Raw genomic sequence first — 23,006 nt, 5'->3', positions numbered from 1 at the left:
ATCAACAGCAGGTTTTGTTCCACTTGAGATGTAATGCCAAGCGAGGAAAAATAAAAGTGAGGAAATCACAATTTTTGCACAACTTTTCTATAAATAGTAGCTTGTAGAAGTTGTATCCAGTAGAACGTCATGGAAGTAGAATATATCCTGACCAGTGGATTACAACTCTTGTAAAATGAGTTTGTTACTTAGGTAGCACGTATTTTCTAACAAAATATGTTATAATTTAAGCTGGTTAGTAGTCGAAATAACAAAAATTATAACAAAATTTGCTTCACATTCAACAATATTTAAACAAAATATTTATAAAATGTTTAAAATAAACAAAAGTATATTTGATTGTGTTGTTTTGCATAGTTGAATTATAAACAAATTAGTTGTTTCTTTAATATGAAATAAAAAGTAAATTTGGACAAATTGAGATGTAAAATTGTGAAAAATAATGGAATCTTTCTTGTGTTTAACTGTGTGCGAAACTTTAAATGGAGAAAGCTTCCCTATAATTTATTAGTTTTACTAACATTGAAAATTCTTTTGGATTCCTATTTCTGTCGGAAAGTACTGTGAAATGCCATGGGAGTCCTGATGAACCATTGGTGGTATTTTCTGCGGTAAAATATCGCATTACCATATTCGTTGCAAAAAATAAGTCGAGGTATTATAGCTCGTTGTAGTATGTGCATGTTATAGGCTTATTATATTCTTAAGTTCGGGCGTTTGAACGATAGGCCACATAGAGGTAAAAATACTTCTTCCTGTTAATAATGTTCGAGAAAATTCTATTAAATTTAGGAAAGAATGTTCCAGAAAGATCTTTTTCAAGAAAAGCAGTTTAAAAAAACTCTCGAATAATGTGCTTGGTATAGAACAGTAAGTTTCCTTTGGAAACATTCCATTGGAATAATTTACTTGGAAAGTTACCATCTGGCATTGATTGTTCCGAATATGAGTCATGTTCACAATTTAAACCCTTAGCGATTTCACCATGTTTGACTCACGTTTCAACAGTCAATGATCAAAATCATCCCACTATCACTGTACACAGAGGTGAACTTCTGCTATTGCTCCAATTTTCTAGCTTTGTCTTGTCTGCACTCATTGTCAAGGCACTGCAATTGCACGTGTAACGGCGACACCTCCCCTGTCACACGGCGATCAAGAACCATTAAAACGTAAATTAGGCTCCCCCACCACGCTCAGTCGTAGTGCAACGGCCCTGCCATAAGCTTAGAAAAACGATCGCAACATGTGGTTCTTCACAGTGGCATTAGTTTCGATTTGTGTTCTGATGGTGATACGCTGGCTGCAGAAACGGAGAAGGGACTTCGCCAAACATGTCCCCTGGGTCAGACCATATTTGCCGGTGCTTGGCAATGGTTTGCTGTTCATCGGAAAGGACGACGTGCAACGGTTCTGGAACATGCAGAAAATGTTCGACAGAAAAGAAAATCTATTTAGATTCTATTTGGGTCCAAACACGGTGTTCGGTACCAATGATCCCGGCACGGCGCAGCAGATTTTAACCGATCCGAATTGCATGGATAAGCCTTATGTGTACGATTACTTTCTGGCTGATTGTGGAGTTTTCGCCGCGAAAAGTATGTTTGTTCTGTGAATTAATGTGTTCCTACGTTAGGGTGACTCAAAATTGTCAAGTGTGAAAATCAAAAAATAGTGTTCAGTTATATTTTCAGCTGTTTCGGTGATGATGCAGGTGGCTCAAAGGCGATGAAAGTTTATTTGAAAATTACTATGAAGAAATTTGGGAATATGTTTCAAACACGTTAGTACTGTGATGTGAGTACAAACTTATCATCTCATAGTGAAAATTCATACTTTAAATCTTAGAGTAATGCGGCTCTGGCTTGTAATACAAAATATATTTCGGCATATCACCTTCAAAATGTAGTACTACATTTTTGAAAGTTTCATTCAAATTGTACGGGGCAAAAGTACGCACTGCATACAATACAAGGCAGCGCCCCCTAGCCGCGGAAGCAGGAAAACTAACTTTTACTAGAAGTATCTAATTTTGTTAATCAAATCAAATGTACCCTACAATCAATCATAATGTAATACTCAAAAACTACTAGAGTTTCTTGGATATTTTCAAATTTTTACCAGCCAAATTATTATTTAACAATTTTTAAAAACTAGTTCAAAACGACTCAAAATATAACTTTATTGAAACTTTGTAGTACTTTGATGAAATTGTTTAAGTTTATATCTTGTGCTGAAAGTAGCCCTGCGAACTTTTGCCCCGTGCGAAATTTTACCCCGGATTTCTCTAATACAATGTTTCCTAAACTTTTTGAAGTTGAACCAAGAACCCATGGATCCTTGCAAATGAATGTGTTTGATGTCGTTATTTTAGAAAGCAGTTGTAAATCTCAGTATGCATCAACAGATTGATAAAGTGTATTAGTCAGGTGGTAAGTGGTTCCCTATTTGGTCACACGTACAATTTCTAACACTTTCAAGGTTTCTAAAGTTAAAATAGCAAGATGTACTTGACATCGCACAACTTAACCACATATAACTAGTCTAAATTTGAAAATTATCCAATTGTCACGTACGACAAAATAAAAAACCACTATGACTAAAATTGGTACACTCGCTTTATACTTAGGAGGCATACTCACAAACAGTGCTGGGAATGGTAATAGTAGTAGGCTTGAATTTTCGCGAAAATCGCGTGGCTCTCCCACTACAGTAGTTCAAAAACGTGAATCTCATCAAGTAGCCTATGTTGGGTGCCGAATTTTCTGAATCATGAGTGTCATTGAAGGCTCTAAATGCGGGAAATGCAGCGGGAAATAGAACATTTTTCTACAGTAGTTTTGGGTTGCCCTTAGCAACGGGTGTTTTGCTATTTTCAAGGCATTTTGCCTACCGCAGCGATGGGCGTGAGTTTCACTGGCTTCGCTGACTGTGATTGGCTTCGCTTGGCTACTGTAGAGTAAATTTCAGATTTTTTCCCAACCCTGCTCACAAATCACTTGGGTTATGCACCACAAATGATGTAAAAATTCAGCTATCGTATTTTGAAGAAGCCAATGAAAATGGAGGTATTTCTCAAAGAATGCTATAAGAAACTTTTCACAAGGATCTTGCAAATGTCCTACAGAAAATCGCGCAGGAAGCCTACCTGTGAAGATCTCAGCCAAATTCCAAAAATTACGCAAGCAATTTGTCAATAACATTTCCATCAATTCATAGAATTTCCTCGGCTAGTACTTCGAAAAATCTGGAAGATAGCCATGGGTACATCTAAATAATCCATTATTAATCCGGAATGATCGCGTCAAGTAGTATTCTAATATTACTATAATCCTAGAAACTGCTGTTTGACGACACCTTTTAGGAGCTAATCAGGAAAAAAAAACTTTGGAAACCTCTATACCCTCTATATACACCTCCCTGAGCAATGTTATCCTCATTCTCAAACACGTACTTAAAAAATAGGCCAACCATAGAGATGATACCACTTTATTATTATTCAAGCTTGACAAACTAGGCTTTACCTAGACTACTACAATGGATCCAATCATATTTTACTGGTAAAACGCGAAGAGTAAGATTAGCTAGCAGCCTTTCTACTAAAGAAATAGGCGCTACTTCAGGTGTACCTCAAGGATCTCATCTTGGCCTGTTTTTATGTTTATTTTGTTTGTCATTAATGTTATAGACCTAGGTGTAATTCTTGATACTAAATTACAGGGTAGACAATCTTCGCCGTGTGATGAGAAAAGGCGGCGACGAAACTGAAAAACTAATTGGCTTCGTCACTCAACCATCGTTGGATGACTATTTGCTGCAGTGATCAATCACATAGGCTTTGCGTCATGACGAACAAATAAGCTTGCTTTGTTATGGTCGAATCTTTGTTCGTTAGCTCTAACTAAAAATATTGAGCAATTCTCGCTGAAACCAGGCCGCCATCGGCACCCATCATTAGAATTCCAATTTTATGTCACTGATCGCTAGTTTTCGATAAAACTTAAGGGTGGTCCTTTCTGTTTTCTCAAATTGGTGGAACCCTCGTACGCCAGCTAGCTGAACAGTTTGCGAAAGAGACCATATTTTGATAAATCTTGGTATTTCTTCACGTGATACGTCTCATATTTCGCTTGAAACACATAGCAAACTTAGTGGCATCGTATAGAGAAGGAATATAGCTTTCATTTGAAATCGAAAAAAAAAATTGGCGGCCATCTTGAATTTTGTTAGAAAATCGTTTTTTCACCATTAGCGCACCGCTAGTTTTGAATTCTGAGATCACCATCAGAAAGCTGAGGAAAAATTGCGTAAGATAGGCTACAGAAAGTAGGTGAGCAATGGTATTTACCCTATCAAATGAGCGATTTTCTAAATCATGTTCTACGATTTTGACGTATATGGCGAGCGCAATCAATACAATAAAAATTTTTGTACTACAAAGAAACAAGTTTTCAATCTTTGGTGTTTTATTCGAGTCGAGTAAAGAATAAAAATATTATTTTAAGTGAAAAAATCTGGCGGCCATCTTAATTTTAAGTAGAAGAATGAATTTGTCACCTTGTTAGCACTCAGCATGTCGAGTTTAGTGGCTACCAATAAAAAAAGGTTACATAGACTCTTCTTCTTATTATTCTTAATTTTTCTGACGTTACGTCCCTACTGGAACCGAGCCTGATACTTAGCTTTATTAGTTAGTTATAAATCCAGGTTATTAGACAGGAATTTTATTTTATAATGCGATTTCTGACAACAGAATAATTCTACGACATATCTTTGAATTCAGTAATAATGAATAAATAAATTCAATAAATGAAAACCGGCCAAAAACATTGATTGTATTCAACAAACATTTCTTTTACCATATGCATTGTTGTTCATTGAATGAAGTTTATAGATTGGGCAACGAGACATTAGTAAGTCTTGTGGTAATATCTGTAGTTTTAACGTAAAACATTGACAAAGTTGCATTGATTTGAATGGAAATCTCACATTTTGAAGCAAAAAAACATCCTTGATTTTCTGAACCATAAAGTATCATGCATGTGAAAAATAGCGAAATTGAAAGATGAGATGCAGGTTTTGTTCTAATGTGGACGTAATGCCGAAACGCAGGTGTATTATTTCGAGTTTGGAAAATCTGGCGGCCATCTTGGATTTCGACGCCATCTTGGTTTTTAGCAGTTAAATGATGTTTTACCATATCAGTGCTCATCATGTTAAACTATGAGGTCTCCGTTAAAAAATAACAATCAGATTCTATTTTTCTTATCTTATCTCAGCTGTTCAACTGATTGTTCATTTCTATCAATAGTTTAGACCAAATAAATGAAAGAAATAATGGTATTTTTCAACTCGAAGATATGTAGAAGAATCATTCAAGTAGCAAATAAGCGTTAAAAATCATATTTGATCATTTGTTTTTAAAGCTAGTTAAGCTGAGGGATTGGCTCTGTTCCAGTAGGGACGTAACGTCAGGAAAAAGAAGAACAAGAAGAATAATATGTGTAATGGTAGCATTGAAATTCAACATGTTGAGTGCTAACAAGGTGAAAACTCATTCTTCTACTTAAAACCAAGATGGCGTAAAAATCCAAGATGGCCGCCAGATTTTTTCACCTAAAATAATATTCTTATTCTTTACTCGACTCGATAAAACACCAAAGGTTGAAAACTTGTTTCTTTGTATTACAAAAAATTTTATTGTATTGATTGCACTAGCCATATACGTCAAAATCGTAGAACATGATTTAGAAAATCGCTCATTTGATAGGGTAAATACCATTGCTCACCTACTTTCTGTAGCCTTCTTCTTCTTCTTCTTTCTGGCATTACGTCCCTACTGGGACAGAGCCTGCTTCTCAGCTTAGTGTTCTTATGAGCACTTCCACAGTTATTAACTGAGAGCTTACTGTGCCAATGACCATTTTTGCATGCGTATATCGTGTGGCAGGTACGAAGATACTCTATGCCCTGTGAAGTCGAGAAAATTTCCAACCCTAAAAGATCCTCGACCGGTGGGATTCGAACCCACGACCCTCAGCTTGGTCTTGCTGAATAGCTGCGCGTTTACCGCTACGGCTATCTGGGTTTCTGTAGCCTATCTTACGCAATTTCCTCAGCTTTCTGACGGTGATCTCAGAATTCAAAACTAGCGGTGCGCCAATGGTGAAAAAACGATTTTCTAACAAAATTCAAGATGGCGGCCAAATTCAAAATGGCCGCCAAAATGTTTTCGATTTCAAATGAAAGCTATATCCTTTCTCTATACGATGCCACTAAGTTTGCTATGTGTTCCAAGCAAAATATGAGACATACCACGTGAAGAAATACCCAAGATTTATAAAAAAAATGGTCTTTTTCGCAAACTGTTCAGCTAGCTGGCGTACGAGGGGTCCACCAATTTGAGAAAACAGAAAGGACCACCCTTAAGTTTTATCAAAAACTAGCGATCAGTGACATAAAATTGGATTTCTAACGATAGGTGCCGATGGCGGCCTGGTTTCAGAGAGAATTGCTTATTATTCGTATCGTCGAAAGATTTTTAACCTTAGAAAAAAACAAAACAAAATCGGAAAGCGATCTCTCAGTCATCAACTACTTGCGCTTACCAACGGAGCGATTGTAGTACCATGAGGAAAGTGGGTTCAATCACCAATTCAAGCATTTCTGTGATGGTATTTGTCGTTTGGTACGTAGCAAGTGAATACATAATAAACGTCATCATCGTTCGAGAAAGGGGTGCAAAAGGAATGCAGAAAAATTTGTTCGATTCAAGTTCGTCATGAATTCTTTCGTTGATGACGAGGGGACGACCTGCCAAAGTTGTAATGTTGGATGATGATGATATCCCAGTCGATGACGAATCTGACGAATACCAGTCCTAAATTATCGTTTACTGATAATTACAATAACATTATTTATGAAGCGAGCAAAAAGCTTGGAATAATGAAAAGATTAGTTATCATTTCAATGATCCACACACGATTGAGATATTGTTCATTGCATATTTGGTGAATATTGTAGTATAGTTTGGGCTCCTTAACAAGAAACACATATTCAATGGGCTGCAAAACGGTGCGTCGACAACTAGGAACGAGCGTTTAATGTAATTATAAAATGAAGCCAAACTTTGAATTTTCAAGTGCACAAGACTGGAGAATCTGACAACAGTTCGCGTTAAAAATCAATTAAATTGCTAGCTTGCTGGTGGGTTGGTTCTCAAGTCTTGTGCTCTTGAAAATTTGAGGTGTGGTTTCGTTCTATAATCACCTTAACACGTTTACACGGGTCAAATGATGACAAAGACCGCCAGAGTTGCGTACTTAGCTGGTAATGCAGCCTGGGCACTGTTATCCTTCTGACATCACCTAGATTGAGGAGGTACGTCTCGAGCGTCTGTTCACCAGGAGGTACAGCTCAAACAGCGTCTGTTCTGGTATATATCGGGTGAACAAGAAATGCTGAATCGCGCACAGCTAAATCCAAGGTATCGATCGTCCTAGTTTTAGTTGGGACGTTAAACATAGCTGACACGATGGCACTCCGGCGAGACAGAAGTGTTGGCGTAGGCCCAATAAGCAACCCGTAGCAAAACTTCTTGCGCATAACATTGGAGATAAAACGACCCGGAACATTCAGCAAAGACCCACGCGACGAAATAATGACTACGATTGCAAACTTGGAATATGGAACTGCAAGTCACTTGGATTGATTAATCTATGACGAACTACATTCCCGTAACTTCGATATCGTAGCGCTGCAGTAACTTTGTTGGACTGGACAGAAGATGTGGAAAAGCGGGCATCGAGCGGCTACCTTCTACCAAAGCAGTGGCACCACAAAAGCGCTGGGAACTGGCTTCATAGTGTTGGGCAAGATGCGGCAACGCGTTGTCAGGTGGCAAGAATGTGTAAGATGAGGATAGACGGCCGTTTCTTCAACTACAGCATCATCAACGTACACTGTGCACACGAAGGGAGACCTGACGACGAGAAGGAGACGTTTGAAGCGCAGCTGTAGCAGATATGTGACGGAAGCTCGCCGCGTGACGTAAAAATCGTTTATTGGCGATCTGAACGCACAGATAGGACGAGATGAGATATACAGACCCGAGATCGGGCGGAACAGGCTGCACGCCGTATCGAACGACAACGGCCAACGATACGTCAACTTTGCAGGTATGGTGTCCGAAGCACCTTATTTCCCCTCGAAGATATCCATAAGGTCACCCGAGATCAAACCGAGAACCAAATCGACCACGTTCTAATCGACAGAAAATTCTTCGCCGACATCACCAATTTTCGCACATACCGCAGTGCGAATATAGATTCTGACCACTACCTAGTTGCTGTATGTATGCGCTCAAAACTGTTGACGGTGACCAACTCGCGTCGAACCTGAACGCCGAGTGGCTACGGGACTCAGAAGTAGCCCAAGAATACGCGCAGCAGTTTGAAGTGGCCCTACCAACGGAAAAGCAGCTTGCCGCCGCCACTCTAGAAGATAACTGGCGGCACATAAGAGCGGCCATAGGTAGTACCGCAATAGCAGCACTAGGCCCAGCGGCCTCGAATCAGAGAAATGACTGGTACGACGGCGAATGCGAGTAGTTGAAGAATGAGAAGAATGCAGCATGGGCGAGAATGCTGCAACACCACACGAGAGAGAACAAGGCACGGTACAAACAGGCACAGAACAGTCAAAACTCGATCTTCCGGGGAAAGAAGTGTCTTCACGAAGAACGAGATTGCGAAGCGATGGAAGAGCTGTTCCGAGCTAAATGTGCTAAATATGTGCAGAGACTGTGACGGAAATCCTCTCACTAACGAACGTGGTCAAAAGGTGGCGGCAGCACTACGACGAGCACCTTAATGGCAATGTGGCCAGTAGTGAAGGTGGCACGGAAATAACTTTGGGAACACCCGCGGACGACGAAAGACTTCCGCCTCCAGATCTCCAAGAGGTAGAAACGGAGATTGGGCGGTTGAAAAACAACAAAGCCGCTGGAGTGGACCAACTACCGAGCGAACTGCTAAAATACGGTGGTTATACACTGGCAAGAGCGCTGCACTGGGTTATTTTCAAGATTTGGGAGGAGGAAGTATTACCGGAGGAGTGGATGGAACGTGTCGTCTACATCTACAAAAAGCGTGACAAGTTATGTTGTGTCAGTTATTGTGTGATCACAATTTTGAGCGTTGCCTACAAGGTAATCTTCCAAATTTAATGCCGCTGTCTATCACCAATTGCTAGAGAATTCGTTGAGCAATATCAGGCAGGATTTATGGGCGAACGAGCAATAACGGACCAGATATTCGTCATCCGCCAGGTGTTGCAGAAATGCGGCGAATACAATGTACTCATAGTACCACTCATCATTTGTTTATCGATTTTAAATTAGCCTATAATACAATCGATCGAGAATAGCTATGGCAGATTATGTACGAATACGGTTTCCTGGACAAACTGATAAAATTGATCAAAGTGACGATGGAGCGAGTGATGTGCGTAGTCCGAGTATCAGGGACACTCTCGAGTCCCTTTGAATCACGCGAATAGCTACGGCAAGGTGATGGCCTTTCGTGTTTACAGTTCAACATTGTTCAACAAGTAAATGAAATGGCTTCGCAGACCCCCTGCGAAGTCATCAGGGCCTTCTATTTAGGAGCCCACGGACCACCGATTGAGAAGCCCTGCCCTAATAAAATAAGTTGCTGGAGATAAATGCTCTCCGACGAATGGAAGACGAAATATTCATGAATATGTTTGCTATTATTGAGCTCCGTATGGGATTCGGATTACCTAATTAACCAAAAAGCACTTTAATTCGCCTTGCGTGCTAATATAATGCTATATATACTGTTACTGCTAATATAATGCTATATATTATTATTATTAGCTTTATTAGGGAGATTTTAAATGCTATATATACTGTGCTATCATATTAACCTTATAATAGCCCTATAAGGCCAAAAAGGCAAATAAGCGTGCTAGCAATTACTTGGGTCCTGTAAACTTTTGTGAAAACCCAAACAAAATTAGCGCAAAAATATTTGTTTCTCCTGCAACTGTCTAAATTAAGGTTTGAAGAATGAGTTTTCACAATGAGAGAATAAGTCTGGACTTGTATTACAGTATCACCGTGTTTGGAGCATTATTAAAAATGTAGTCATTGTAATTACCATACAAACCTACAACGTCTAATGGCCACCTTCAAAGCATCACTGCAAAAGCTAAACATTTCACATAATATTATTTTTATCATAAAAATGGTAGAAAAGATATGGTATATTAAATTCCTGAACATTTTTTAATTTTAAATCGCCCTGCACATGAAGTGATTGAGAAACTTGAATTCAATTCATTATAGCAAGTGTGTGGAAGAGTCAGCGGAAAGCACTGAATCCCACTTCGAACGTCCGAGTGCTTCAAGGATACATACCAACCTTCTGCAGGATAAACAGTGCAATGATCAAACGACTGGAGAACGTACCCGCAGGGAAGACAATCAATTTTATGGACTACGCATCAAGATTGGCCGTAGAGTTGGTTTGTGCTACGACGCTTGGTTTCGATATAAACCAGTTTGACGATCCGGACGGCTTCGCTCATAACATGGAACGGTAATTTATGGGGCATACAAACTAAATTCAGTGTTGTATGAACTGGACCTTAATCGTATACGAAATTTTGTTCAGAGTTTTCTATGTAGCTTCCAGAAGAATGCTGAACGTACATCTGCAGTTGGATACAGTTTATCGATGGACTAAGGATTACCGCGAGGAACGAGCCCTTCGCGAGAAGATGGAGAGTTATGCAATGAAGGTAGTGAATGGTATAATGCAGGGCTGGTTGCACGTCTTTTATAAAGTCTCAATTTTCGACGAAATAACGAAAATGTGGTACTTCTGTAAAATAAGTATTACAGAAACTAATGCTTTTTAACCATTCTGAAGGATAATTTCCACACCTGCTCAATGCGTTGAGTGCTGAAAATTGCAATGATATTAACGTCAAAATGTTAGATTACGGCAGTCAACAGTAGGATAATTCTTAGAGGTATTATGAAACGAAATTCGTGGATGAATTGCTTATTAAGGCCTTTAAATTTTTTGGAATAGTTTCTGAAAAGAACTTTGGGCAAATACCTGAGAGTAGTGTTTGATCCGTTGAATCTGTTGCATGCTCCTTTGCACCATACAGCAATACAAGTTGTAATACTTGTTGTAATGCCCAAAAATAAATCTCTTAAAATATGCATAGATAAATGTCTGACCGAATTCTATGAAAAATTCTTATGAATTATCTTATTTCCTGGTTCCTGTTTGGATTATTCTTGCTCTCTTATTTACTGTATGATTTCGTATCGGTTCTTTAATAGGTCTCTTTTTGATCTCTTTTTGCAAGTATGAGGTCCCTAAGAATCCAATTTTCAAGCTTAAGACACATAGTCGCTACCAGCCCTGATAATTGAAAACTTTTTAAATCTTTCCATCATTGATTGTTAACTTCATATTCAGATCTACGAAAGTGCGGAAAGAAGATTCTCATCGCCCCCTGAAGATGACGAAGATCAGGAACAAGAAAAATCACGAATACTAGTGCACCAACTGTTCGTGAACAAGCATCGAAAATTCGCCAAAATGGAAATTCTTCACAACATCTACACAATCATCGCCGCGGGAACGGATACCACGGCAAATGCAGTTTCGTATACCTGCCTCCAGTTGGCCATGCACCCCGAACAACAGGAGAGATTGTACAACGAAATCAATGATATCTTCCCCAACTCGGAGCCTATCATCACCCTAGAAGCGCTCAAGTGTCTCCCATACCTGGATATGGTCCTAAAAGAGGCCCTACGACTGTATCCGGCAGCATGGATAGTCATGCGGGAGAACACTGACGATGTAATCATCGACGGATTACGTATTCCCAAGGGTAACAAATTTGCGGTGAATATCTACAGCATGCAAAGGCGGGTTGATGTTTGGGGACCGGATGCAAACCTATTTAATCCGGAAAGATTCGGTGCGGAACGCTCTGCCACCAGACATCGGTATGCGTTTCTACCGTTCAGCGGAGGCCGCAGGGATTGTTTGGGTAGGTATAGAGGATCCCATATTTCCTCTTTTCATTACTCAAAGCAAATGCATATAGTGATCGTTCTAATTCATTTTCCACTTATCAGGTGCCCGTTACGCGATGATCAGTATGAAGATAATGATGGTGCATTTGGTTAAACATTTCCGATTTACCACCACCATGCGAGAAGAGGACATCAACTTCCGATTCGATGCTCTGCTGAGGATAATTGGTGGCCATCAACTACAAATAGAGAAACGATGAAGGAAACATACCCATGAAACAAACATCACGTACCTGAATGAGCATTTAAGAAAAGTATAGAATTTATGGAAATACAACTGTCACTGCCAAATAATTATTTTACAACTGAGTTTTGAATATCTGGTTGGGATATTGTGGAATGTATTTTTCCTCTATCTTCTTCATTTGAACTAACGTCGGTTTTATCATCTAAGCATGATCGATTACGATCGTAATTTGAAAGTATGAATGTATTTTGCATCATAAGGAAGGTGTTCCAGTATTCGTCACTAGAAGGAAACATATTTTCTTCTAATAAATCTAAAGACCTTTGATTACTTTCTATTATTACAGGAAAAATATAATAACTAATCAGAAATTTTGGTTTTTGTATTGAAAGTTGGAATGACAAGTGCTGAACCACTTGCACTAGTATTCGCCATGTTTTAAATTTCGGTTCCTAAATTCGCCAGCTCATTGATTTGTTATGCAAGGTGTGCGGTAAAACCTACCATTTTAGAGGGTTAACTTAAGCGCTCGCATCGGTCATTTTCTGTCAAATGTATCAGTAATGTGGTGAGAGACACTTTAAACATTAGAGTGATACAAATTTTGAAATTTTGGCTCCCCTAGGCTTAAACGATTTATATTATACTAAATCGCATCATCCCAAAGTTTGGAATGATTCGGAAGAAATTTGACTATGCACACGTAATTTAAAGTTTATATGGAGATTACTATGGCAAACGCCAACCTTTTGGGTTCAGCCCTCTATCTTTTCGCCATAATATTTTATGAAAAAGTGAACAATCTCTACTCATAAGAAATCTTCCCAGCTACAGCTTTGCCGAAGACCACATTTTGATTGGGCGTCAGGATAAATTGCTATTCATGATCATAAACTGGGTTTGCATTTTGCATGCTTATTCAACTGCTCGGCAGGCAACAGTGTTCCTCCTGGCGGATAGAATAGATCAAAGTAATCCAGGCTACTATGTTCAACAGCAAAAAAGCAGTGTTGCTCTGAAAGTAATTGAATGATCATCTTAGATATAGCCTTTGTTATCAATAATAACAAATTACACTGCGGAACACGTTTTTGTCTCAAGCATATAAATAACGCTATTTACTTAATTGAGTGTTGCTGAATCCATTGCCGTTTTCAAAAATATCGCAGCACGTCTAGTTTTTGAGATATTGGCTGTTGAAAATGCAAAATTTGACTATATCAGCCAACTTGCATGCAAGTTTTCCAGCTTGTGTGTCAATTTATTTGCTTAATTTGCCACAGAATTCAAGCTTTATGTGTATAACTATACTTATCATCAAAGTTCATGATACTATCGATGTTCAAAAGTTGTTTTTTGGTGTTTTAGAAAAGTATTGTATTTTGGCATATAAGAGAAACGAGAAGTTTTGTATGGAAACTGCAAGCATGTTGAAAAAATCGATTAATTCTTAATTTTATCATACAATTTCGATCAAATTATAACTGAAATGAAAGTTGAAGTCCTATTTTGCATGCTTGCTGGGTTAGATCACAAAAAAGTTCGATAAATCATACTTTAAATTTCATGTAAACATCCATTTAACCAGTGTTTTATACAACTTTGGCTACCTGTAGCTAAAAATTGTGACGTGCAGTGACATTTCTGAGAACAGTAACAGATTCAGCGATCCCAAATTTACTAGAGACACATAATTTGATCCTCGAGACAAGCAAAAATGTCATTTTTGTTGCGCTGTGTTATCCTTACGTCCAATCAAAATGTGGTCTTCGACAAAGTTGTAGTTGGGAAGATTTCACATGAGAAGAGTTTGTTCACTTTTCCATAGATTATTATGACGAGCAGTTAGAGGACTGAACACAAAAAGTTTTGCTTTTCCATAGTAATTTTCATATAAACTTCAAATTGCGTGTACACAACCAAATTTCGTCCAAATCACCTCAAATTTTGGGAGAATCATTTTCAACATAATTGAGACCGTTTAAGCATAGGGGAGCAGAAACTTCAATTTTTTTCCCGTGTAAGAATGTTTACGTATCAAGCGATTTGACGAACACCAAGCCATTTATGTCGTAAATCGGTATATATTCCAAGTCGGCGAATACTGGTACTATTATGAATACCGATAAACTTACCCTAAATGAGTTTTGAATATCTGGTTGATAAATTGGGTGTTAATTGTGTTATTTGACTATAAATTCTAAAAGAACTTAAAATTTGAAACTACAAATTTGTTGTCAATATTATCAGTATAACTAATAACTATTTACTGAGTCGTTCGATTTGAAAACGGTCTTCGACAAAGTTGTATCTGACTAAAATATCTAACAGTGTTAGTGTTAATCTAACCCTCAAGAGCCCGTGGACAAACACTGTGACCGTTTGAATGAATTCCTTGCTTTTCCCATATTAATTTCCATACAAACTTTGATGTATTGACACGATTGCCATATGTTTGGTAAAGTGTCACTAATAAATAATAAATAAATAAAATAAACTTAGATGGGCTTGTGCAGTCTCAGTTTTCATCCAAATGAGCTCAAACTTTGGGAGGACACTCAGAATTTGATCTAGAATCGAATGAGCAAAAACAATTTTTTGAACCACCCTAATGTTCATGTTCGTGCGGAATGGTATAAATGTTGGGAATAGGTGATTAACGGCTCAAGTATGCTTCGGTTAGCATGTAGCCAATACTTTAGGCGTAAAGAAAAGCGTATTACGATAATGACAAAGTATTGAATGCAGAGTAGAAATCACTATGGTAGAAGCACTGGTTTTGGTCATACGCCATGGTGAACTATTCCTCATTTTACATAGCCAATCAGCCGAACCCTTTTGTTTTCAGTAGATCACATTCACATGACAGAGCCGCATTGATTTACTTGTCGAAAGTGAGTCAAAGAAAAACAATTAAATTTCTTTAAGGACTGTTCATTTTATAAAGTGGACACCTTGTGCATGCTGTATCTTTCTTATTAATCAATGAAATTTCAATCGGTTTTTTGCACATCGTTCGACTAGTATTGTACAATGTTGTGATAATAAAAATTCTCCAAAATAATTAAATTTCACACGAATATGGAACAACGATTAGATCGGTCGATTTTTTGAGGTTATCAAAATCAATGATTGTAAGAAATTGGCTGGAAAATTCTATAATTTATATTTTCTATTTTCAAAAAAGGCTTGTTCTTCGAAAGCATCATCAATCAGAAGCCTGATGGAAAAAATCAAGTTATTTTTGGAGCAACAATTTTACAGATATAATAAAATCAATTTTCCCGTATATTTTTAAAGAAATTTTTTTAAATTTGATGGGAATTGATATGAGTAGAATTTTTTGTGTAAAAGTACGTCCTGACGGAAGTCCTAATATAGTATTAATATGAAAAATAACTTACGCCTTCATAGAGTTACTTAGTAAGTCCCCACGTCACATTCAAAGCACAACAGAAACACAATTGTTTTATTCTTAGAAGACCTATCAAAGTACATTGACAATCATCAAAATTGGCAACACTGCTGTAATAAAATCGATTTTATTTTCCACATATTATTTTCATAATATGTTATTCTGAGATTATCAATTGAAAAATTCGGGGAAAACTGTTTACCATTTGCTGTAGATCGATAAATATGCGTACATGATTTTAAAAGTATGAGACTTTTTAGTAAAACTACCATAAACAGTAAAATTTATACTTAAGACTGTAGTTTAATCTCACGATTTAGCTTTCGTTTATACTAATATAGTTTCTTTAGTAATCCAAACTAGTTTTGAACACGCTTTTTACTTTTCTCTTTTGCTGGGAGTGAAAGGATGGTGTATCAGCAAATTTGGCCATAAATGGGTAAATCACTAAAGTTACCTAATGTCATAGAATGGTGGAATATAATTTATATTTTTAAAGCTTTACCTTTAGTAGAATAGTAAAGGATACAAACATACAATTTGTTCATAAAAATAAGGATTTTTGTTTTGCGAAAAATAATGTTAAACTTTGACGGACAGCTTTTTTAAGAGTTTTTGGAAAACTATTTAGCTCTTCAACCAAAAGCATTTTCAAAGATTTTATATTTTCATAGCATTTTAGAATAATAAGTCAACGATACACAGAAAACCGATTACGATTTTATCAATAAATAAAAAAGATATAGCATAAACAAAGTGTCCACTTTATAAAATGAACAGTCATTATAATTTTAACTCTTATACAACTAATTTGGCCACGGTACTCCTAATTTGGCCATTCTCATAAAAAATCAATGTGATTGGCCAATTTGGGAACCGAAGCTAAATCTCTGGCCGAAACTGGTACTGGTGGCCTATATTGACCAACGAGATTTTCAAAACAAAAAACTGGTTTTAGTTCATACATAATATGGATTGAAAGCTTGTATTGTTTTTCCTTGTCTTTTTTGGCTAGGGAATCGTCCACTTTGGGCAACACTGGGCTGAATTTCTTTACGACTAGTACAATTGTGTATTGTATCAGCCTAAGTTTTATTTATATTCTGTATACTCTTGCTCGTCGTCTCATCTCGAGGTGCAAAGAGTGTATCTGTTGTTTGTAGTAGCTGATGTGGTTATGATTGCCTACCTATCGGGCGGCGATGTCTGTCTATTTTTCCGAGCCATAGTTCATTGTTCGATGCTTGGTTTGCTTTGCCGTTTTATCCGAAAATGTGTGCAGGAATACCTGCTTACTTACTTTACTTTTGCTGGCTCTACGTCCTTCAAGACATGACCTGTGCCACAATGTTACGCCAACTAACTCGGTCCATGGCTGCTATCATCCAATTTCTCGATCGCCTCACACTTCCAAGATCCTGCTCCACTTGGTCAAACCACCTAGCTCGTTGCGCTCCCCTTCGTCTTGTACCGGCCGGATTTGAGGTGAACACCATTTTTGCGGGATTGTTGTCCGGCATTCTCACAACGTGTCCCGCCCATCGTACCCTTCCAGCTTTGGCGACTTTCTGAATACTGGGTTCACCATAGAGTTGCGCAAGCTCGTGGTTCATTCTTCTCCTCCATACGCCGTTCTCACATACTCCGCCGAAGATCGTCCTAAGCACACGTTGTTCAAAAACTCCTAGCGCTTGCAGGTCCTCTTCGAGCATTGTCCACGTCTCATGCCCGTAGAGAACTACCGGTCTTATTAGCGTCTTGTACATGGTACACTTATTACGGATGTGAAGTTTACCAGACCGCAAGGACAGGAGGCAGGAAAGACCATCGCCTTGTCGAAGTCCTTTGCGTGTTTCAAACGGGTCCGATAATGCACCCGATATCTTCACACAGCACTGTACACTATCCATCGTTGCTTTGATCAGTCTAGTCAGTTTCCCGGGAAAACCATTCTCGTCCATAATCTTCCATAGCTCTTCGCGGTCGATGGTATCATAGGCCGCTTTGAAATCGATGAATAGGTGGTGCGTAGGGACTTGATATTCGCGACATTTTTGGAGGATCTGTCGCAACATAAAGATTTGGTCTGTTGTCGATCGCCCGTCCACAAAACCGGCTTGATAACTTCCCACAAATCTGCTTGCCAGTGGCGATAGACGGCGGAAGATGATATGGGAAAGCACTTTATAGGCTGCGTTAAGAATGGTGATCGCTCGATAGTTCTCACATTCTAACTTGTTACCCTTTTGTATATTGGGTATATTATTCCCTAGGGGCCCAGATAGCCGTAGCGGTAAACGCGCAGCTATTCAGCATGACCATGCTGAGGGTCGTGGGTTCGAATCCCGCTGGTCGAGGATCTTTTCGTAAAGGAAATTTTCTCGATTCCCAGGGCATAGAGTATCTTCGTACCTGCCACACGATATACACATGCAAAAATGGTCAAACGGCAAAGAAAGCTCTCAGTTAATAACTGTGGAAGTGCTCATAAGAAAACTAATCTGAGAAGCAGGCTTTGTCCCAATTGGGACGTAACGCCAGAAAGAAGAAGAAGTATATTATTCCCTCCTTCCACTCCTCCGGTAGCTGTTTTGTATCCCAGATCCTGGCTATCAATCGGTGCAGACAAGTGGCCAACCCCTCCGGGCCCTTTTGAAAAAGTTCCGCTCCAATACCATCCTTTCCAGCTGCTTTGTTGTTCTTGAGCTGCTTGATAGCATCCTTAACTTCGCCTATTGTGGGAGTTGGCACGTCTCCCTCATCCGCCGTACTGATGAAGCCATTCCTCCTGCTGTCCTGATCTTCCTCCTCTGCGCCGTTTAGGTGTTCATCGTAGTGCTGCTTCCACCTTTCGATCACCTCACGTTCGTCCGTCAAGATACCTCCATCCTTATCCCGGCACATTTCGGCTCGCGGCACAAAGCCTTTGCAGGATGCATTGAGTTTCTTGTAGAACTTACGTGTTTCTTGAGAACGATACAAATGCTTCATCTCTTCGCATTCCAACTCTTCCAGGCGGTGCTTTTTATCCCGGAATAGATGGGTTTGCTGTCTTCGCTTCTGTTTGTATCGTTCCACGTTTTGACGGGTACCTTGCTGCAGCATCATCGCCCGCGCTGCATTCTTCTCGTCCAAAACCGTCTGACACTCCTCGTCGAACCAACCGTTCCGTCGATTTCCTTCCACGAACCCAATGGCACCTTCCGCTGCGTTGTTAATGGCTGCTTTGAGACTACTCCAGCAGTCCTCAAGAGGGGCTTCGGTGAGCTCTCCCTCTTCCGGCAACGCTGCCTCAAGGCTTTGCGCGTATTCAGTTGCGACTTCGGATTGCTTGAGTCGCTCCAGATTGTACCGGGGTGGGCGTCGGTACCGAATGTTGTTCACAACGGAGAGTCGTTGGCGAACTTTAACCGTCACAAGGTAGTGGTCCGAATCGATGTTTGCGCCGCGATAGGTACTGACGTCGATAATGTCCGAGAAGTGCCTTCCATCAATCAAAACGTGGTGATCTCCAGGTGTACCGATACGGGAGGCTGTGCTGGAAGTAGGTACTACGTATGACCATGTTTTTGGAGGCGGCGAAATCAATCAGTCTAAGGCCGTTTTCATTCGTAAGCAGGTGAGCGCTGAACTTCCTTATAATCGGTCTAAATTCCTCCTCCTGACCAACCTGAGCGTTGAGATCTCCGATAACGATTTTGACATCATGGCTTGGACAGCCGTCGTATTCACGTTCCAGCTGCGCGTAGAAAGCGTCCTTATCGTTATCGTCACTTGCTAGGTGAGGGCTGTGCACGTTGATTATGCTGATATTGAAGAAACGGCCTTTGATCCTCAACTTGCACATTCTGTCGTCGATTGGCCACCACCCAATCACGCGCCTCTGCATTTCGCCCATCACGATATAAGCTGTGCCCAGCTCATGTCTGATGCCGCAGCTCTGGTAGATGGTATAACCATCCCTATACGTATGTACCGTCGACCCTTTCCAGCAAACCTCCTGCAGCGCTACGATGTCGAACTTGCGGACCCTCAATAATTCGGAAAGAATGCGGGTACTTCCCAAGAAATGGAGAGACTTACAGTTCCATGATCCGAGTTTCCAATCGTTAGTCCGTTTTCGATGCCTGGGTCTATGCCGCTTGTTCCGATGCGAATTTACATTGTATGCTTCCTGTACTGATGATTTTTACGGCTGGCTTGTAAGGCCTGCACCAACCCCCTGCCTCGCCGGAGGATCATCGTGCACAGCACTGTTTAGAGTGGCACTAGGATGCTGATCAGCCGCTCCTAACATGGATAACAGAACCTGTTTTGAGCCGCTCCTAACATGGAGAACAGACGCTCTGATAAGCTACACCCTCAGAAGAGAGGAGCCCCCCTTCCCTGTCAGCATACGACCAAGGTCCCACCAGGGTTGGTTACCCGATCTTCCCTACGGTTACTCGTACCCCAGGCGGCACCACGGGGAGGTAGGGATAGGAGTTACATTTTCTCAAGTACCAATGGTACGCATTGTCCAGTCATTTACCACCCAAGGAATGCCTGCGAAGAGGGCCAACTTGCCTCAGTCGCTCTCCGACCACAGTTGTGGATCATTGAGCAACTGGGCGGTGTTTTGTTTGGGGTAGGGGAGTGGTGTCTGGGAGCCATCCGCTTATCAAAGCGAACGTGTAGCCAACTACGCCACGGACCCCCCTAAAGCTTGTATTTGATGGATTTTTAGTATAAATAGGGCTTCCCATATACTCTTAATGACATTTTCTCTTAGGCTGGCCAAAACGGCTTTTACCCTACTATCACTATCACTACAATAGACACTACCACTTTTCTACTTTTAAAATCTGTGTCGATTTTGATTATTGGTCTTCTTGAACTGAAAATATTCCGAGATTTCGTAGGGGACCGATGGGTAGCCATACCCCACGTAAATAATAACTTAACCGATTTACATGATTTTTCAGAAGAGCGTCTTATAACCTGAAATTACGTGTCCCAAATTTTATTTGTTGGTAAATTGACTTAAAACAAAATGGCGGCCAATGTTAGATTATATTGAAAGTGTCGGTCTCTCAGAAGCATAGAAATATCTTCAAAACTAAATGGCCTATGATCAGTATCGAGACAAAAATTATCGGAATTTGAATATTTTTTTGTGATGAAAAATGAACCCTTCTACGTTAAAAATATTTCTAAAATAATCCCTCCAGATCATATTCCGAGAACTATGATTCAAATTTCGAACATCTAAAAAATTATAAATTAAGAAAGTCAATACATCAATTGAAATCGTCAAACTACTAAAGAGACGTCTAAGTCAGTTGGGCATCATAAATTATCATAGTTATCTATAGAAAATGCTTATTAAAATGATTTTACTATATCTCCAAAGAAAGCATCAAAGCATCATGAGCATCAAAAATGAGAAATTTCGAACGGCAAAAATTTAACATTTTGCGTGAAATATTTTCCATACAAAGTAGAGTGTCCAGAATCTGAAGCTGTCCGTAGTATGAACCAAAACGGTAAGTCACTTTATAGTGAATTAGGGAATTTTAGGTGTACCGGGAATTGAAAGAATGGCAGTTGGTGGGATCAATCATACGCAAGCATTGTGGTTATTCAACACAATCGTTTCTCAAAAGGTTCACATTGATGCGTTTTTCTAAAATTTCTTTAAATGGCCACATTAAAGCCAATTCCGGAAATTATCTATGACATGAAATTTGCCTACCTACATGGGTAAAAAAACACATCAAACAGATTATTTTTTACTCGACCTGACCCAGTAATTCTTCGGAACAACTCCGGCCGAGTTCTCCTAGTTAGTTCAAGAAACTAAATATGTGTACAAATATACTGACAAAAATGATTGAAATCCGCTGAGCGGTGAGTATTCAGGCCTAAACGGGTTAATGGGATTTCAGCACAGCATCCAAAAGGTCTAAATTGTCATCATATTTTTTAAGGTTTTTAAATAGACGTCTTGGAGGCTAAGTCAATATATTACCCATGTAAATGTTCAAATGCAACAAATAACTATTTTTGTTGTGAGACCACATTATGAAATTGATAAATTTGGTACTAAAATACGAGCAAAGAGAAATGTCAAAATTTGCCATCTTCTTGTCATTAACGTCCTCGATGGGACAGAGCCTGCTTCTCAGCTAAGTTGTTCACTGAGAGCTGTTTTTGTCAAAGTTGCAATTTTCGCATTCGTATATCGTGTGGCAAATACGATGATACTCTATGCCCTGGGAAGTCAAGGAAATTTCCATTACGAAAAAATCTTGGCTAAGGAAGGCATCAAAAAAATTCAAAATGCATGTTCAAATTAATTTTAGTTTACAACAAAAAAATTATCACAAATCCGGTATAAAGGGATCTTCCCCTGTACACAAAATGAAAATTGCCCAAAATACGCTCTAATCACATCACCACTATTACTGACTCAGCCACCATATGATTTTTTTTCTTAAACTACGGCGAGGATCCTGTCCTAATTGTCGTTAAAAATGCATTCCGTTCAATCACCCTTCGTTAGTTTGATTAATTCCGTTAGAGTCCAGCAGTAAACAAGAAGGTACCTAGATAGGCATGTGTAGATCCAGTTCTAACAACAACGCTACCATTATCACGTACCTAGAGCTGCCGGCAAATGCTGAATTTGTTTTTGTTAGCCATAATGTGACAAGCGATAAACTGGTTTCCGAGGCAAACTGTTAAATGATTATTCCTTTTCATAATAGTAGCATCACATATCGTGATTAAAACGGCACGCAGTTCAACTACCCGAACTGAGAACGATCGATTGTATGTACAGCACAGCAAGGATATCCACAACCACGGGCACATGGAGTTTGGTAATTTGATTCAGCTGCTTTTCTAATTACCGCGAAGCCAGAAGAACGCATTTACAGCATTGGACAATATATTTGCAAACATTTTGGATTTTCCGCACAAAATGGTAAATTTTCAGAGTTCTTCAGACATTAACGTAAATTTCAACATTTATTTTTGAGTTATATTTTCAATCACTAGTTCAAAAGTAATAACGATTTGACTAAAGTGACATTTTTTTAATAATTGGCATAATTAAAAAATAGGATTAACTTCCTATCATGAAACCTTCAGAAAAGTTGTAAATGAATACGAAACAGCTAAGTTTGCTACAGAAGGTTCTTGTGTCGGGCATCCATATTCTCAGATAAATCGTTTATAATTTTTCGTCAAAAATTTCACTTTAGTCAAATTGT

The 23,006-nt window shown here is 39.2% G+C and overlaps 1 protein-coding gene across 1 annotated transcript; it reads left to right on the top strand.

Annotated features, from left to right (window-relative positions):
* The first annotated feature begins 293 nt into the window (after positions 1-293).
* LOC5579336 (cytochrome P450 4c21) lies at positions 294-12,453 on the top strand. Its single transcript, XM_021853085.1, has 5 exons — positions 294-1,598; positions 10,370-10,622; positions 10,698-10,824; positions 11,520-12,102; positions 12,191-12,453. The coding sequence occupies exons 1-5, from the start codon at positions 1,247-1,249 to the stop codon at positions 12,346-12,348; spliced, it is 1,473 nt and encodes a 490-aa protein (XP_021708777.1). The 5' UTR covers positions 294-1,246; the 3' UTR covers positions 12,349-12,453.
* Positions 12,454-23,006: the final 10,553 nt, after the last annotated feature.

This window comes from Aedes aegypti, chromosome 3, assembly GCF_002204515.2.
Source record: "Aedes aegypti strain LVP_AGWG chromosome 3, AaegL5.0 Primary Assembly, whole genome shotgun sequence".
NCBI lineage: Eukaryota > Metazoa > Arthropoda > Insecta > Diptera > Culicidae > Aedes > Aedes aegypti.
This window is presented reverse-complemented; position numbering and strand designations above follow the sequence as displayed.

Coding starts and splice junctions, on each gene's coding strand:
- LOC5579336 (XM_021853085.1), top strand. CDS start 1,247: ATGTGGTTCTTCACAGTGGCATTAGTTTCGATTTGTGTTCTGATGGTG. Junction 10,623..10,697: donor TTCGCTCATAACATGGAACG/GTAATTTATGGG, acceptor AATTTTGTTCAG/AGTTTTCTATGTAGCTTCCA. Junction 10,825..11,519: donor TGGAGAGTTATGCAATGAAG/GTAGTGAATGGT, acceptor CTTCATATTCAG/ATCTACGAAAGTGCGGAAAG.